Genomic DNA, 17,559 nt, shown 5'->3' on the forward strand with positions numbered 1-17,559 from the left:
TCCTGTACCCCCTCCCACAATTTTCAATCTCATTTCTAAATAATGGTATATTATTGCCGATTGTAAACCTGTAAAAATGTCTTCTGCTGTGTGTTATTTTTTAATTTTTTATTTCTGTTTAAGCGCTTTGTTATTTGTATATTCTGCTGACTACTCAAAATAATGAATTATAAAAATAAAAAAAGGAACCAGATAGTATACTAATAACAGAAAATAACTATTATTAAACGTTTCAGCGATTGATGCCTGTGCAACAAGTAACGGTGGGTGCTCAACGAATGCAGAATGTCGAAGAACTTCTCCTGGAAACCGAATGTGTATTTGTAACTCAGGCTACAATGGAGATGGGATAGTATGCCTTGGTATGTATACATCGCTATGTACGAGTTGTTAGAATACACTGATATCACTGATATTTCAAACTTTACCCACTGGACAAGTCATGTCACCTAGATTGAAAATGAAAAGTAATGGCTATGGCTAGGTATCCCTGTCATGTGCATTCCTTTTGAATAAATATCACTCCAGGTTTTGTTAGGCATGTAAATAAATGTTCATAATGCAGGAAATGTCTGCAAATGGTATTTAGGAATTGTAGCCATGTGAGCACAGAGTGGAGGTAAGAGACTTTGTTTTTCCTCAGTTACCCCCATGTTGCTGACAGATGTCCCTGTGTTGGATGAGGGCCAATGACATAAATGCTGTAGCAAATAGCTGTGAGATTGTTGGGTGAAGCACTGCTTCACAACATAGTTAATCAGTGCTGTGTAGCAACATACATTCATCATCGTTTATTTAAAAAGTGCCACAGATTCTGCAGCACTGTACAGTCAGCAATACATAAAAAACAATATACAAATAAATATTGGAGCAAGAGAACAAGCAATAGCATAAAACAAGACTTAGAACATAAAAAAACCTCTACAAGAGGACAAGGAAGTAAGGGTATGGAATGAGAGGTAGAGAGAATCTCTATTCTATAGTAATGAGGAAACAAACACAAAAGGGGTGGTGGGAAATGAGTGGAATGGGCAAGCGTAATAAGGGAATTGTCTTAGGATGGGTAGGGTAGGAAGTGTGAAGAGGTGAGTTTTGAGGGAGTGCTTGTAAGATTGGGGGTTGGGGGCTAGGGACACAGCACGGGCAAAGTCCTACAGGCTGCAGTGTGAGGTGGTGATAGGTGATGAGGAGAGACGAAGGTCATCAGCAGAACGGAGTGGGCATGTAGGGGAGAATTTCTGACAAGACCGGAGATGTAAGAGGGGGAGGCATTAAAGAGGGCTTTATAGGTGAGGGGAAAACAGCTTGAATTATATTCTGGATTAAATGGGAAGACACTGCAGTGCTGAAGGCACTAGGGCTCTTCCTACACCGCTGGTTGGTGGTTTTAGGGTAATATCGGCGAAAATAAAGTTAAAAAACAAACCTACGCCATTTTGTTTTGTGAAACTACAAATGCCAGCCAGCCTGGGCCCATAAACAGTGTTGGCATGCTGATGATTGTAAAACTACAAGCACAAGCATACCAATGCTGGCACTTGGAGAACCATAAGTGCAAACATTCCCTGACACCCATGGCTGGCTGAGACCTGTAGTACCACAAAATAAAATGTTTACAAAGCCACAACACCCTCTTTAAAACCACAACATTTTATTAAAAATAATAAAACCCCAATAAATACACTAAACACTCAGGCATACCACATAAATTTATTACAAATAAGAAAACCCCAATAAACTTACCAACCTGAATTCTTCATCTGTTGTCAGCAGCTTTTAATCCGAAAATGATTGTAAATCATGTCCAAAATAATTTGTATTCCAAATGTCCCTGCTTGAAATGTCCAAAATAATTTGTATTTCAAATGTCCCTGCTTGTAAGTATCTTCTGTTCTTCTGGCCAGAAGGGCCCCCTTGTTGATTGCAATCTTCTCTTCTTCAGGCCAGGAGGGCCCCCATATTTGTAATCCAAATAGTATCAAGCTTGGTTAAAAAAAAAAAAAGATGACAGACGACGCTAAACAGCTTGTACACTGTACTAGCTCAGATACGCAATGACTATAACAGAGCCGCAAGCTCTATTTATTGTCTAAGGGGTTTCCCCATGACAGCGTGCTTTCAGCACTGAGCTGGGTATTCCTACGGGGGGCTCGTTTTTTTCACTCCCTAGGGAATCCAGCCCAGTGTTGAACAGCCTGGGGTTGGTCTTTCATTATGGCAGGGGTACCCCTGCCGCGTTTCCCTCTGTTATAGTGCCACCCACCCCGGCTGGTTTGCCTAGTGCTGGTTGAGTAAAAATTGGGGGGACCCCATGCAAATTTTTCCCAGATTTTTACGCAATCAGCAGTAGGTTGGCAGCACTAGGGTTAATAGTGGTCGGACGGGGGGACCCCACTTTTTTTTATTTTTTACATTTATCCATTTTTACACTTTTGACAACTGCTGGACTCCCGGCTGTATAGTCAGACAGTGTAACAGTGATGTGTTTACTAAACATGCAGCTTCAGAAGCAGCATGTTGTATGTAATGATTTTTAAAGCAAACTCGAGAGAGTTTGCTTAATCACAGCTTCATACATTTGAGACTTGTATAGCTAGAGTGGTAAACAGTCAGTACTCTCTATCGATTTTGGAAATAGCGATTTTGACAGAAACACATCTCTCGCAATTTTACATAAAATTTCAGGTTAATACATCAGCGAGTTTCAACTCATCTGAAAAAAATCGCTGGATTTTCAAAACCAGACCTTGCCACATTTATGATGGTTGCAAAGAGGCAATGGAGGTTGTTGGACTGTAAAGTGCTAAGGGTTTTGAAGTAGGTCTATTTGGCAAGAGAAAGAGCAGCGTAATAGGATAGGACAACATTGAATTTCAGTATCAGAATGGGATCTCCATCCAGAGGCAGCTGAACAGGAAGGAAGGAGGGAGAGGGAGGTAGGGAGATGTGGATGATAGTTATATATGGAAACAAGTAAAGTTACCAGATACAGGTAGTGAATACCATTATGTCGAAAAATCAAAAAGTAATCTAAAAGTTTCTTTAGTTTCCAAAACTTTATCTGCTGTCCTTAAAACTTCTTCTATCTTGTTTCTTTATAGAGATTGATCCGTGCGCAGTGAATAATGGTGGGTGTGATCAATTTGCTGAATGTACCAAAACTGGTCCAAATCAGGTAAAAAAACAAAAAAAACCTTATTTACAAATGTAACCATATATCATCTGTTAATTGCTCTTAAGTTATGATAAGGAGGAAATATATTTACATCTATCATAGGAAGAATAGGTAAACTCCATGAAGGAGATGAAATATTGTACATGTACAAACACAACATCCCACTGGCGTATCTTCAGTTACACAACTGTTTTTATACTTACTGCAATTAACGGCTAGCTAAATCCAGAAATGCAGATAAGAGTAACATGGTCACAAATGTATTTGTTTCTTTTTTAGAAATAACATTTTTACACAAAATCATGTATCATTTTATCATAGACAACCAACAGAGAAGCCGTGTTATTTTGACAATGCACACTAGTACTCATGCCTAACCTCATGTGGCTAAACAACTGAACACAGGGCAGCTTCTCATAGAGCCTGGCACAGACGGCGGTAGTGTCAGGGGTGAACTTGGTTTACATAGAGGTCTGTTTGACAATCTGCCAACATCATTTTGACAGAAGCCTCACTCTGTTCTGCTAGATGAACCTGCTTCTTCCACTAGCAAACTCCTTCTGTGCCCTCTGCTTACCTTTCTCACATCATTACACTGCCCTAAACTGGCCATCACAGTAGATGATATGCTGATCATTTATCTTCTCAAAAGGACCGCCCCTCACTCACAGAAAACTAAGGAAGTGCACTGTTCCCCTTGTGCGCTTATTTCTGAAGGGGGCCTAAAGCTGCAGTAGTTCAAGTTAATCAGGCCCCTGTGGCCCCCTGACCGATCAGAGACCCTGGTGCTTTACATCTGCGGTAGTTTCACCCTGTCTTGTCCTTTTTGTACTTGGTTCTGTTGCTGATAATTGCAGTTTTGCTCGATCTACTTCAGAGTAACCTTTATATTCTGATATTATTCATATGTAGCACATTTCAGTGTTTATTAGTATTCGACTGTCAGACTGTTCAGTATATGTCACACTCGTACTGTAGTGAGTTCATTGGGATCTCTACTGCATCAGGTTTAGGTAAAAGATAATGATCCACCAATTAGTTTGGATCATTGAATCACACCACATTTAAAAACGTGAAATTACAGTATAAATTAAAATTTTATGGTACTTGAAAAGTACCATATCTATTTTTTCTTACTTTTTATTCTCTTTACAGTCGGTCTGCAATTGCTTGCAAACATACAGTGGAGATGGTAAAAAGTGCAGCCCTATTAATCCCTGTTTGACGGTGAGTATAATACTTGTTTTACCCATTGAAAGGCTGTGTAAAGAGTGTAATATCTCTTAATTTCTCATAGTTCTTTTTGGACATACACTAATAATGGTGTAAAGGTCCTCCACTAGGAAACAGGTGACTTCAGTACAACAGAATGACAAGTGAGGCTTTTAGGGTGAACGCACTTAAAGGGCGACAGGGTTTGTAACAAGCTGAACACTTACTTGAAGGGTTAACATCGGGTGGGGCCCGACCAATGGTAGCTCCTGTGGGAGGGTCCTGGGTTGAATATAGCAGATGGCACTTCCTGGTTTGCCTCACTCTTCAGCACGAGATCCCACCCACGCACTCCTTGGTTTAGGTACTTTATGTTACACGGTTTGCGGTAGGACGGCACTGCGTTCAGCGGCTGATTAGTGGGCGTAAAGGTAGTTGGCTGCAGGTCACTGTGCCCTTAGAGGCACCAGTAACTCCTTGGTCCTTCGGTGAGGAGGATCCCCTGTCCGGCTCAGTGAGGGAGGGCAGCGCGAGTTGAGAAGGGGGGCAGTCATTCTGACGCCAGTTCAGCGCATGATAGTTTGGGATGTGTTCCCCATGGTTAGTGGATGTACGGCGGTTTGCGCCAGTTTCCACGTTATCTGGTTATATCAGCTTGGGAGCTGTTCCGCGGAGCCCTTTCTCCGCCACCATAGGTTTAGTTTAATACTAATATAATAATAAAAATGTCCTCCATTTTTTAGCAACCTTATACATGACTCCGTGTGTTTATTTGATATAAATGGTTAAGAATTTTTAAGGTTGTTGAGAAGGTTATGGGGACATACACGGTGAGCCCTTTAATACACTTCATCTCCTCTCCATAATTTAGTTTTGACTATTACCTATACATATTGTACATGTTTATAGTATGCATGTAGTGGATGTTAACAACCATTTTACCTTTTTGTGTTTTCAATATATATACAGTTTTGAATTTCAACATTTCCATTGGAGTTTTCCATATTGCTTTATTACACTTGTTCTACTATTTACCAATTATAGTTACATTGTTGTTTAGGTTGAAAAAAAATCTCCATTAAGTTTACCCTTTCACCCTCAAAAATTAAAATGCATACTCCAGTTTGCCTTTAGAGGGGGGAAATATCTTTCTGACCCCATAGCAATGAGAGAATTCCCTTGATCAACATACTAATAATATATTTTATTTTTCAGAAAAATGGTGGCTGTAGTGAGTATGCCACATGTAACCATACTGGACCAGCAGAACGCACTTGTATGTGCAAGTCTAATTATATTGGGGATGGAATAAACTGCAAAGGCAACATCTATGAGGTATTGTATGTTCACATTGTGTATGTTTTGTGTCTGATTGCAGAGCAGACTGATAGAAATAGCAATGAGTGAAGTCTGTTATTCTAACAATTGGCTAGAGCACAGGCAGTGGTGTTTAGTGAATTACACCCATATAATTACCATAATTTGGGGAAATGTTCACGATCATTAGCATACTCCTTAGATATCAACAAGAATCTATTTATATGACGTAGAGTAATTGATTTGTGTATAGTTACCAGGATGATGTGAAAACAATGGTGGTTAGTCTGTATTTTGCAAAGAATGGTACCTCCACTATATCCCGATAATTCTACTTACTTCTAGAGCATTGCTGCGCTCATTTAGAGATTCTAGATTTATTTTTCATCTACATAGTACCATGGTGTAGATGTATAAACGGGACACTCATGCACGCCAAGCGTTTCTATATTGAAACATAGGGTTTCCTTACTTCTGATTGCTGCTGTGCGGACAACCAGTTGAGTATATTATGTAGATTAAGCAATATGGCTGCTCCCTGCAGCACTTTCCACTTATTTTACAGATAGTATAGAAATGAAAATAATTTTCAAAAGCAATTGTTATAAGCACAAAGAATAATGTAAATCTATTAATCCAAGAATTATTTTTTTCTTGTTTAGGAGCTGCGTAAAAATACAAAAACTGCTAATTTCTACTATCTGCTGCAGGTATCGTATGTCAAGCTTAACAATTAAATAATTAAACCTCTAAATGAAACTTAGTACAAAAAAAATAATTGTTTGGATTTAATTTCTTACTGCCTCTAGATTGTGCATCGCACGTCATCATTTGAGTTGATTTTATATTAATTGGCGGCTTTGTGATAGAAGGATTTCTATACATATTTTAAATCTGGATTTGAGTTTTCTGACCACTTTAGAAATAGAATATTTGATTGCGAAGTTCATGATAAAAAAATAACCATTCTGGTCTTATTATATGTTTCACTACAGTCAAGTCTCATTAATGAACTTAGTGGAGCCGGCCCATTTACTGTGTTTGTGCCCAGCAATGATGCTTTGAAGAATGATGCCCGTGTAAGTGTGAATTAGTGTCTTGGCAACGGATTTTCTTTATTTAATGACGTTTTTATACCCAGATCATTTAAAAATGTAACCTCTGTTGTGTAGACTAAAGAATGGACTACTAAGGGGATGATGGATCAGGTTCTATTGTATCACATTGTAACCTGCACACAGCTAACTAAGGATGACCTTTCGTCAATGACATCACTCACTGCCCTGCAGGGTGATACACTGAGAATATCATTCTCCCAGGTAAGAAGTGCACAATGTTATTTGTGATCTGCAAGATAAACCCAGCTGCAATATGTAGTGTTTTGGGTATATTAGGTATTCTGGAGATATACATACGCAGAAATTGGGGATGAGAAAGTGGTGTCAGTATTGAATTTAGCGCATCAATATTTGAATATATTCATCAGACAACATTTTGAGCCCTTTTTCTGTATATATATATATATATATATATATATATATACACACACATATATATATATATATATATATATATACACACATATATACTTATGGAATATCCTAAAACATGATGATCCTACAAGTGTGACCATTACCAGAACGCAGACTTCCAGTGAAATAAAGTGTGGCCTATATGGTCCAGAATGTCTGCTTAGCACACCAGCACTAATAGATCCAGTGTAACTTTAATATAATAGCAGCTAGCAACAGAGAAGTTCCTTCTGTATATAGAAGAGCGCTGTCCTCTGTGTAGGAGATACATTTTCCCCTCCATCCACCCAGTTCACCCAGGAGATGGACAGCTAAAGTAGAAAATATTTAGCTTCCTAACTGAGTTGTTTAGTATTTTAAAGAGGCTGATTAGCATGTGAGTCTCCTAAGCTCTAATATTCAAAGCCTGCTAATAATGAAAAAGAAGAGGTCAGTAAAAAAGTATATCTTTGTCTGGAAACCTAGATTTTTCAGACCTTGAGTAAAGAACACTTCTGTATTTCTAGTGCTTGCTCAGTTTTAGAGTGCTGTTCTGTAGTCAATTTAATACAGTATAAGTAAGCAGAATCATAAAAGTATGTTTTTTTGTCATATATACATTTACCAGTGTCTAAATAATATACTAATTCTACCAACAGTAAAACCTATCTAGCGAGCCGTTTTAAGTGCTGAAATCTTCTACAAAAAAAGCACTTTATAATAAATACATTCACTACTATATTGACAAATTTACAAATCCTACACTGCTTTAAAATAGGCTAATCATGTGATGCTTAATGTAAATAAAACTTAATCATGGTGTTTTGTGCTTGTCCTAATCCATCCTGCTGAATAAAGCTGTTTTATTTAACTTACAGAACACTGTTGTTTTGAATGAAGATGCAAAAATCATATCGGATGAAGAAATGATAGTCCTGACCAATGGTGTCGTGCACTTCATTGATAAAGTACTAGTTCCCAAGAGAATGCAAGAGAAATCAGTGAAAGATATGGTAAAAATTAATTAAATTATAATTTTTTTGACTTTTAAGGCGCCATAGCGACAGTCAGGAAAAGAGCATACAATAAACAGAAACATACAAGATCGATACATGTAGATGTGAAAACAAAGAGTAGGGAAAGAGCTTACACTGCAGTATGAGGAGAGCAGAACTAAGACAAAGTGAAGATTTGGTCAGTAGCCAGGGTGTACCAGTGTGAGTACTTTAGGCGGGAGTAGGGTAAGCTCTAATCAAGAGGTGGGTTGTCAGAGACAGTTTATAGATTTGTAGGCCTAGAGATATTATAATCAGCCGTCATACAGAGTTCCATAATTGGGTATTGGCACAGGAAAGGTCTTGTAGATGGTAGTGAGAGGTGCTTATTAGAGAGGAGATGAGGTGTGAGTCAGAGGCGGATGTAACAGGCCATAAGGGAGATTATTTTGAGATAAGGTTTGAGATGTGTGAAGGGGTGATGTTGTGGAGTGATATGAAGAGCCAGTGTAGAGATTTACAGAGATGCAAGTGAGGATGATCAGTCTTGCCACAACATTAAGGACAGATTGAAGCAGGGACATATGGGTGATGGAAATGCCAGATAAGGAAAGTTTAAGTAGTCTATGCCAGCAATGATGAGAGAATGGAAAAGAGTTTTGGTTAAGAAAAGGGCATATTCTAGTAATATTTTGAAGGTGGATGTGATAAGATAGCGAGAGACTGTATGTTAGTAGTAAAGCAGAGCATGATAACTGTGCAAATTAGAACACCAAGAGAGAAATAGAGGACCGAAAACCGAGACTTATGGGATCTCAATAGATAGTGAGAATGGAGGGAGGGAGGGATGTGCCAGGGATAGAGACACTGAAGGAGTAGTTGGATAGATAGGAAGTGAAACAGGAAAGAACTGTGTCACGAAGGCCAATGGCCAACAAGATTAAAAGGATGATTTTATACTGAAGGATGTTGACGTTGCAGCGGCATTTCCTCCATTGGTGTTTAGCAGTGAGGGAGCATGTATACAGGTAGCGGCTCTGTTTGGAACTCAAATGTTGAGGTTTGGGTTGCCGGACGTTGTATGTGGTGGATGAAGCTGCTTTATCTAGTGCAGAAGTGAGTGTAATGTTGTAGAATAAAGGATCCAGATAAGGATAAGTAGTGATTTTGGATGCAAAAGAGAAAGAGGCATCCAATAGTAGTGCATTTAAGAAACACAACAAATAATTACTTTAACTATTATCTTTATTTATTATATCTTGAAATTCTAAGGTGTGTAAAACCATATAAGGGGCGGAGGGTATTTTAAAATATTGGAACTAATTCTGTTATTGTGAAAAGAAAGTAGCAAATTCAAATTCAGCTTTGGTAAATGTAATTCCCCAGAGATCTCCACATATGTTTTGAATACTGAATTGTACAATAGTATCTATTATAATATAACTAAAGAGAGAATTTGGGCTTTATGTAGGGTCCCCCGAAATTACCAGCACTAGGCTATGCCAGCCATAGCGGGGAAACCTGAAGTGTGGGGTCCACTTGTCATAGTGCCCTAAGCCAGTCAACACGGGGCTGATTGGGATTGTATGCTTGTTCCGAGTGGGATGAGGCAAGCAAACAAAATACGGACCCATCTCAGGCTTAACCAGCTCCGTGCTGAAGAGCACTAGGGCTATTTTCACACCCATGGTCAGGTGTGTGTGGATTAGTATAAGATAAAAAATAGAATTAATTAAGCATTTTGTCTGTGGAGCACTATAGGTCCCAGCATGCCCAGGCCACCATTACCTGGTTGGGCATGCTTGAACTTGTAGTATTATATAGCTTGTGGTTCCCCTAATGACAGCATAACCAGGGCATGCTGGCATTAGGGGTTTTAAGTCTCCAAATTCAGTGTGGTAAACCTCTCCATCACATTTATATAGCAGTAGCTTTATTAATTCAGGAAGGTAAATGACAGTGTCTCTGAGATATGTTCCCTTGGGGTGCTACTTACGGGGCAGTGTGTGCTCACCACTGGCAGAGATTGTTTAACTTTACAATGAATGTTGTATTTTACATTGTTTACATGTAAACTTTTCTGCTCTACTTTTCAGGATAGTTTAAAAAAACTTGCAGTAACAAATGGATACAGTGAAATGTTGAAATTGCTACAGGTACATTATTTATTAATTGCTTCATTGAAAACTATAAAATTCCATCCACTTACATTATCCATACTGCTACTTCTAAATATTCATACCGCCACTTCTAAATATTCATACTGCTACTTCTAAATGTTCATACCGCCAGTTCTAAATGTTCATACTGCCACTTCTAAATGTTCATACCGCCACTTCTAAATGTTCATACCGCTACTTCTAAATGTTCATACCGCCAGTTCTAAATGTTCATACTGCTGCTTCTAAATGTATATACCGCCACTTCTAAATGTTCATACTGCTGCTTCGAAATGTTCATACCGCTGCTTCTAAATGTTCATAACGCCACTTCTAAATGTTCATAACGCCACTTCTAAATGTTCATACTGCTGCTTCGAAATGTTCATACCGCTGCTTCTAAATGTTCATACCGCCACTTCTAAATGTTCATACCGCCACTTCTAAATGTTCATACCGCCACTTCTAAATGTTCATACCGCTGCTTCGAAATGTTCATACTGATGCTTCGAAATGTTCATACTGATGCTTCGAAATGTTCATACCGCTGTTTCTAAATGTTCATACCGCCGCTTCTAGATGTTCATACCGCTACTTCTAAATGTTCATACCGCCACTTCTAGATGTTCATACCGCTACTTCTAAATGTTCATACCACCACTTCTAAGTTTCCATTGTAATATACTATTAACAAAACATGGAGTTTACTGTTACTATATCTGTCAATAGGGCAAATTCAAGCCAGTTAGTACTTTCTCATTCTACCTGTTTATCGGAAAACTTGCTATCTTGCCATCCTAAAGATTGTATAATGGTCACTGTTTTATTGTGGTTCTTCACTATTTGCAGGATGCAGATTTAATGCAATTCATCGATGATCCTGTACACCGGCCAGTCACCCTCTTTCTGCCAACAGACCAAGCAATTCAGATTCTACCGAAAGAAAAAAGTGATTTTCTATACAATAGTCAAAATAAAGATAAGCTTGCACAATATTTAAAGTATCACATCATTAGGGATGCCAAGGTAAGACAAATGTTTTGATTTATTGTGCAAACCTATGGAAAATAGATATGTTCATATTCCTGTGGTCATGATTACCCTAACATGTACTGAAATTAAGAGTAATACAGAACAAAAAACATATTCACAGTGAGGTTAGGCCCAGAACCTCTGAATTATTAATGTACTGAGAGGAGGATTCCAGGACTTGTACTGAAATCAATTAGTGAGGGGTTGGTACTCTCGTTTCTGACTAAATTCTGCCACAATTGGTAAAAAAAATGTACATAAACAATTCTCATAAATTCAAGCAAAGATAACTGACAACTTTCTTTTCTTATACAAATATGGTAGGTATAATTTAAAGATGATAACCATGCACTAGTATCATCCAACAACTTAGGTCATTACCTAGACATCTTGCTCATCCAATATATTCAAATTTGAATGCAATGTTCCTGTCGCCTGTTTTTTAAGTATTGATGAATATATCATTAACAACTCACAGTAGGTATATTGACTGCAAATTGTTCTCTTCTTTCACTATACCAACCAGTGTAACTGCTGTATGCTTTGCGCAGCGCTGCAAAAAAATATGTACTCAAATAAACAATAATGATTGTTACAGTCCAACAGTCCATTTGTAAGTGCTTTACAAACAATGCCTAATTTTACTAAGATAACTATAAATACAATAATTTATAAGTGATTTCTGGAATATAAACAACTAAGCCAGAAAATATATTGCTATGTGTAATAAATATTGCTCAGCTTTTCTCAACAGTTCAGATGAGCATCTTTCTTTTTAACATTACCATTTGTCCTTTAAAGTTTGCTCTGCTCTGAAGTAATAGTAGCTGACTTTTAGCCAAAATTTGACTAAATGCTGAATATCGCTGAGACATGGTGCCCAGTGATTCCAGTGCTGTTCAGATATGCTACGGTAGAAACCGTGGTTCAGGCTAAAACACCAGAAAAGCAAGACTAGTTTCTGACCAAAAACTTTGTCCCAATGAACCCTATAATGTCAGTATTCACTTAATGCCACCTTGTAGCCAGTCAGCAAACCAGTTAGCAGTATGAAAATGTGTGGTGATTGGAGAGCTTCTAAACCCGTTATCATGTTTCTCTCCCAAATAAGTTTGCGCCAAGCTGCTTAATCAAACAGTGGCTAGATCTCAATATCTGTTGTAAAGTAATTGAGTCTAGCAGCTGACTAAAGAAGACTGTAAAAATGTATTTTCTGTGCAGTGATTTAGCTTTTTTGGGATATTACACTTAGACCCAAGCAGTGAATATTTCTCTCACAGAAGCTAGATGTTACAGCAAGCTGATGAATGCATAGCATTGCATTTATATTAGCAGCAAATTGTATAACTTGACAAATGCCTTGTATTGTCTTCTATTTATTTAGTATATTGTTAATTGTTACACTTTCACATAATGTGCAAAGCTACACAATCAAATATGCTATCCTTATTTATAATAAAAAAATATTTTGAGCAATTCCTTAAATTTTGATAATCCTACACAGATTTTTTTCTTGATTCAGTAAAAGTCAGCTATGAACACATTTTTAATATTCATACATCTGAAGTTTGAAGTACAATTTGCTTTCAAATACTGACTCTTAAATTTGAAGAATGTTTAAAAATGTATTTGGCCAGAAAATCCTTGTTATTTACAATCTATGCTCAGGTCCTTTTTATTTCATTAATTTAAAAGTTATCCACTGCAATCTCAAAAATTCACTTTACATCTTTGTGCTACAAATTCAAAGATATTCAGGGCTAGATTTACTAAGCTGCGGGTTTGAAAAAGTGGGGATGTTGCCTATAGCAACCAATCAGATTCTAGCTTTCATTTATTTAGTACCTTCTACAAAATGACAGCTAGAATCTGATTGGTTGCTATAGGGAACATCTCCACTTTTTCAAACCCGCAGCTTAGTAAATCTAGCCCTCAGTCTTTTGCTCTCTCTACTGTCCCATATCCCTGTTTAGCAGATTGTGTGAAACACTTTCACTTGCTTTGTCACTTGCATCAAAAACTTTTACCTCTTCTTATTCCAGGCTTCTGCTTATGACCTCATTACTAGGGGATCTATTAAAACACTTCAGGGCTCTGACCTCAGTGTAAAATGCGGGGACGTGAATACTGCTGTTGTAAGTAGCTTGTATTTTACCTTATCATTTTATCATCATCATCAGCTATTTATATAGCGCCACTAATTCCACAGCGCTGTACAGAGAACTCAAAGAACAAGAAAAAAAGGAGTATACCAACACTCTCCACATGTAATGAATAAGCTGCCAAACTTGGGGGAAGCGGAGAGGAGATCCCTAATCCTCTCCAGACAAAACCATCAAATAAAACAAAGTTTCCCAGCGCTAAATGAAAGAACTAAGGACCAAATAAGACAATGAAAGTGCAAAAAAATGTATTAATAAGTGGTGAGATACTCCAACAACAAAGAAGGCATAAACAGAAAAAACATGAAAGAGACAATAATAATATGTAAGGTAAGTATTACCAAAAAAGTTTACAGACAAGAAAAATATATAAAAATAAAAATCCATTTGGCCTATTTTCAATGCCAACATTATATTAAAACTGTTTTAAATAAGTTTTCCCCGAAAGATTGGAACAATTTGCTAGATCCAATTCTGGCTAAGCCGGTCCCGTTACATCAAGCTATTTCACAACGCTATTCTATCTTACGTCATTGGTTTGATTATAATAATTCTAAGACAAGTATCACCCAATGGCAGGAACGTTTCCCTTCTATGAGCCCAGATCTTCTTTTAAAAGCCTTGACAAAACAGATGCGCCTAATCCCAGCTATGACTTATTCAGAGATGTTTATAAAAATTTTCCACACAGCCTATCTCTCCCCATCAAAGCGTTTTCAAATTGGCTTGGCGGACAGTCACTTATGCCCAAAATGTGGAGCTCATCAGGCAGATCTGACACATTGTTTTTGGGAGTGCCCTCCTATTAGACGTTTCTGGGTTCAGGTCTGGAGATACTCACTCGCTCATTTAATAAATTATGTTCCTTTATCCCCGGAGTGGGCGATCTTCGGAATTTTGACTTGAGATTAAGGTGGACAAGGGCTGTAGAAAATTATTGCTTGCTATATCGGCGGTAGCGAGCAAGAGCGCTGCAGGTCTGGGCCCAGAAAGAACCACCCACATACTCACTTTTCCGTCAAAAACTCTACCATATTTTCCGTATGAATTGGATCGAAACCTGATTACAGAAAGAGAGCAGGCTTGAATATTTCTTTAACACATGGGAGAGCTTGATAGGCCTACTAGCGCAAGATATACGTACACAAGTGTGGAAGAGCTTTCACAATACAGAATGGTACGAGTTAGGAATGTGTGTTGGTGATCCTCCGATTGAACAAAACGTCATCTGATTAGTTAGGAATCGTTGGGGGGTGCTGGCCTGTGTCCCTATGCTCATACATGTACTTACTTGTTCCTCAAATGCAAGCAAACCAATATGCTCTTGATACATGCCATTGGGACATACAATTTGTCTGTAACATTCATCCGAGTGTCTTTATGCTTGTAAACATATTGTGTGATACTATGCTCAATGTAACCAATGTGCTTATTGTTGTTGTCTACCTCATAAATAAAAATCTTAAAAAAAAAATAAAAAATTCCAAAACCAGATAAAGATATTAGTCCAAAAAAAGTGTCAGAAAAAAGTCATAATCATGTATATAATATGAGTTGAAATAACCAATGAATGGATCCTAAGAGCAAAAAATATTGCAGTTTTCTCCAAATAAATGTAGGTAATACCATACACTCATTCCTCACATCACCAGAAATAAAGTCCTGAGAGAAGACAGTCCTGAACTCCCGTTGTTATAAACTTTCTTGGTAGAGAAAAAAAAAGAAAATTCCTTGCACATAGAAGGTGCCCGTGGGCTCCGGTAAGCAGGTAGTACCCATGTGTTGTTCGTATTCCTTAAGTACAGAGAGACGGCAGCCGGCTGTGCTCCCCATCGCTAACTCTTCCACTTCAACAGCTGCTACCGGGCTTCTGGGCACATGCGCACTACACATTCAACAGGTCCTTTCCGCTGTGTAAGACAGAAATGCCAGTCTCCGTATCGATCTTGCAAATAAAATCCAACAAGTTAATTACAATACAATCCTTCTAATCAACGCGTTTCACCCACGCTCAGGCAGGCTTCCTCAGGAAAGATGAATGGTAGCAAAAGGTGCAATAGGTTCTTATAAAACAAGGTGGGACCTGAGTCCAGACTGCCAATAGGAAAAGGCAGGGATAGGGAACATGCCCACAATCAGATCAGACCTATTGTCTACTAGTAGGTGACAACAGTCCCATAAAGTAAAAAGCACACATGCAAAAAATAATAAAATAAAATGAACAAAGCAAAAAAGTGGATACTATACCTAAGTAATGTAACATACAAAAGCATATAAAAATTATCGTATTCAACAATATGCTCAGACGTGAACACATCCCACAAAGTAGTTTCATTTAACCCCCACATGTTAAAAAGGGTAAAGGCTGTTTCCATTCATTGTCCGAAAAAAAAAAAAACAGATTAAAATCATATTATATACCGTACATGCTTATGACTTTTTTCTGACACATTTTTTATGGACTAATATTTGTATCTTTATCTGGGTTTGGATTTTTATTTTTATATATTTTTATTGTCTGCAGACTTTTTGATAATACTTACCTTACATATTATTATTCTATCTTTCATGTTTTTTTGTGTTTATGCCTTCTTTGTTGTGGGGGTATATCACCACTTATCAATACTTTTTTTGCACTTTCATTGTTTTATTTGGTCCTTAGTTCTTTCATTTAGCGCCGAGGAACTTTGCTTTATTTGATAAAAAAAAAGAAATTTGCACCTTGGCAAAACCGTGTCTTATTAAAGGGGAGATGAATTTATAATGTGGGGACAGATTTATAGTTGGGGTAGGGCATGTCCTACCCCAACAGATCAACTTTAGGTTTCAGTGTAAACATAAATCTATCAAATATTTGCATGCTACAAAAAAAGCAGCCAGTATTTTAATTATGTGCAAAATAATAAACTAATTTGCATCCCTTGCATTGTAACATGGTTTGTCCAGGAGAAAACTTACTACTTATTTTGCTTTGCTCTCCTTAATGACCCAGGCCCCTAGTGTGGCAGTTGCATGTTTAGCCTTACAAATATTACTTCCTGACCACAAAATGACAATCCAATAAGTTCCTTTTATCAATCACTCTCATAGTGTCCTCTACTAGTTCTAGTTTCTTGTAAGAACGGTATCCAATCAATGTTTACCTTCGGTTAGTAGGTTATATATTTTATGAAGGTCTGGACGACCATTACACAATCGTATGCACTGGGAGACCATCCCACTGCCCATTCTGTGGGCTGTTAGTTTTTCCTGGTCATGGTAGGAAGGGGTTTTCACTGATCAGCTTGACTTGGTGCTTATGGGATCATACTTTCTTATATTCTCTAAGATCCCTCGGTCAATATCGCAGCTTATGCAGAAGTGGTCTCTACAGTGCGTCAGACAGTGGTCATTCCTTTCCACCATATATGAAGCCTTTGGGACATTTCCACAAGTTGTGTCTGAGGCATCCAAGCAGCTGAATTAGTAGCGGAGATTTATTAGGTTTATTAACTTAGCGCTAAATCTTTATCTCCAAAGTCAATGCAAGACACAGACCTAAGTACAATGCACATGATTTTCTAGTTCATAAATATACTCAGCATATGGAAACTCTACCAATATCACTCGGAATGCAACCTTCCAATTCAACAAACAAAGATTTTTCATTGGTTCATCTAATAAATTAAATTAATGCATATTAAACACAAAAGCACATATGTATTTATTCACCTGACAATTACATATTTTGTATATTACTTTTGGAACGTTTGTATGATATATATATATATATATATATATATATATATTTATTTATTTTTTCTTTTATGCAGGGAGACATTTTTCTGGACAACAGACAATGCAAGATTGTCCAACGACAGCTTGTTTTTGATGGCGGAATAGCATATGGCATTGACTGCTTGCTTGCTCCATCTACTTTGGGGGGTCGATGTGACAACTTGGTTACCTTTGACATGCCGGTAAGGCCAATTTTATAGCTGAATTGAGCTGCAAAAT

The 17,559-nt window shown here is 37.7% G+C and overlaps 1 protein-coding gene across 1 annotated transcript in view; it reads left to right on the forward strand.

The window, feature by feature from the left end:
• The window catches only part of STAB2 (stabilin 2), a 144,751-nt gene that overhangs the window by 88,958 nt on the left and 38,234 nt on the right, over positions 1-17,559 (forward strand). The window contains exons 42-53 of the mRNA XM_075209291.1: positions 237-362; positions 3,102-3,175; positions 4,331-4,402; positions 5,603-5,722; positions 6,367-6,414; positions 6,700-6,783; positions 6,877-7,023; positions 8,094-8,228; positions 10,307-10,366; positions 11,219-11,395; positions 13,444-13,536; positions 17,376-17,522. Of these exons, the coding sequence (XP_075065392.1) occupies positions 237-362; positions 3,102-3,175; positions 4,331-4,402; positions 5,603-5,722; positions 6,367-6,414; positions 6,700-6,783; positions 6,877-7,023; positions 8,094-8,228; positions 10,307-10,366; positions 11,219-11,395; positions 13,444-13,536; positions 17,376-17,522 (1,283 nt within the window). The remainder of the gene's footprint in view (positions 1-236; positions 363-3,101; positions 3,176-4,330; positions 4,403-5,602; positions 5,723-6,366; positions 6,415-6,699; positions 6,784-6,876; positions 7,024-8,093; positions 8,229-10,306; positions 10,367-11,218; positions 11,396-13,443; positions 13,537-17,375; positions 17,523-17,559) is intronic.

This window comes from Mixophyes fleayi, chromosome 4 (assembly GCF_038048845.1).
Source record: "Mixophyes fleayi isolate aMixFle1 chromosome 4, aMixFle1.hap1, whole genome shotgun sequence".
Taxonomy (NCBI): Eukaryota; Metazoa; Chordata; class Amphibia; order Anura; family Limnodynastidae; genus Mixophyes; species Mixophyes fleayi.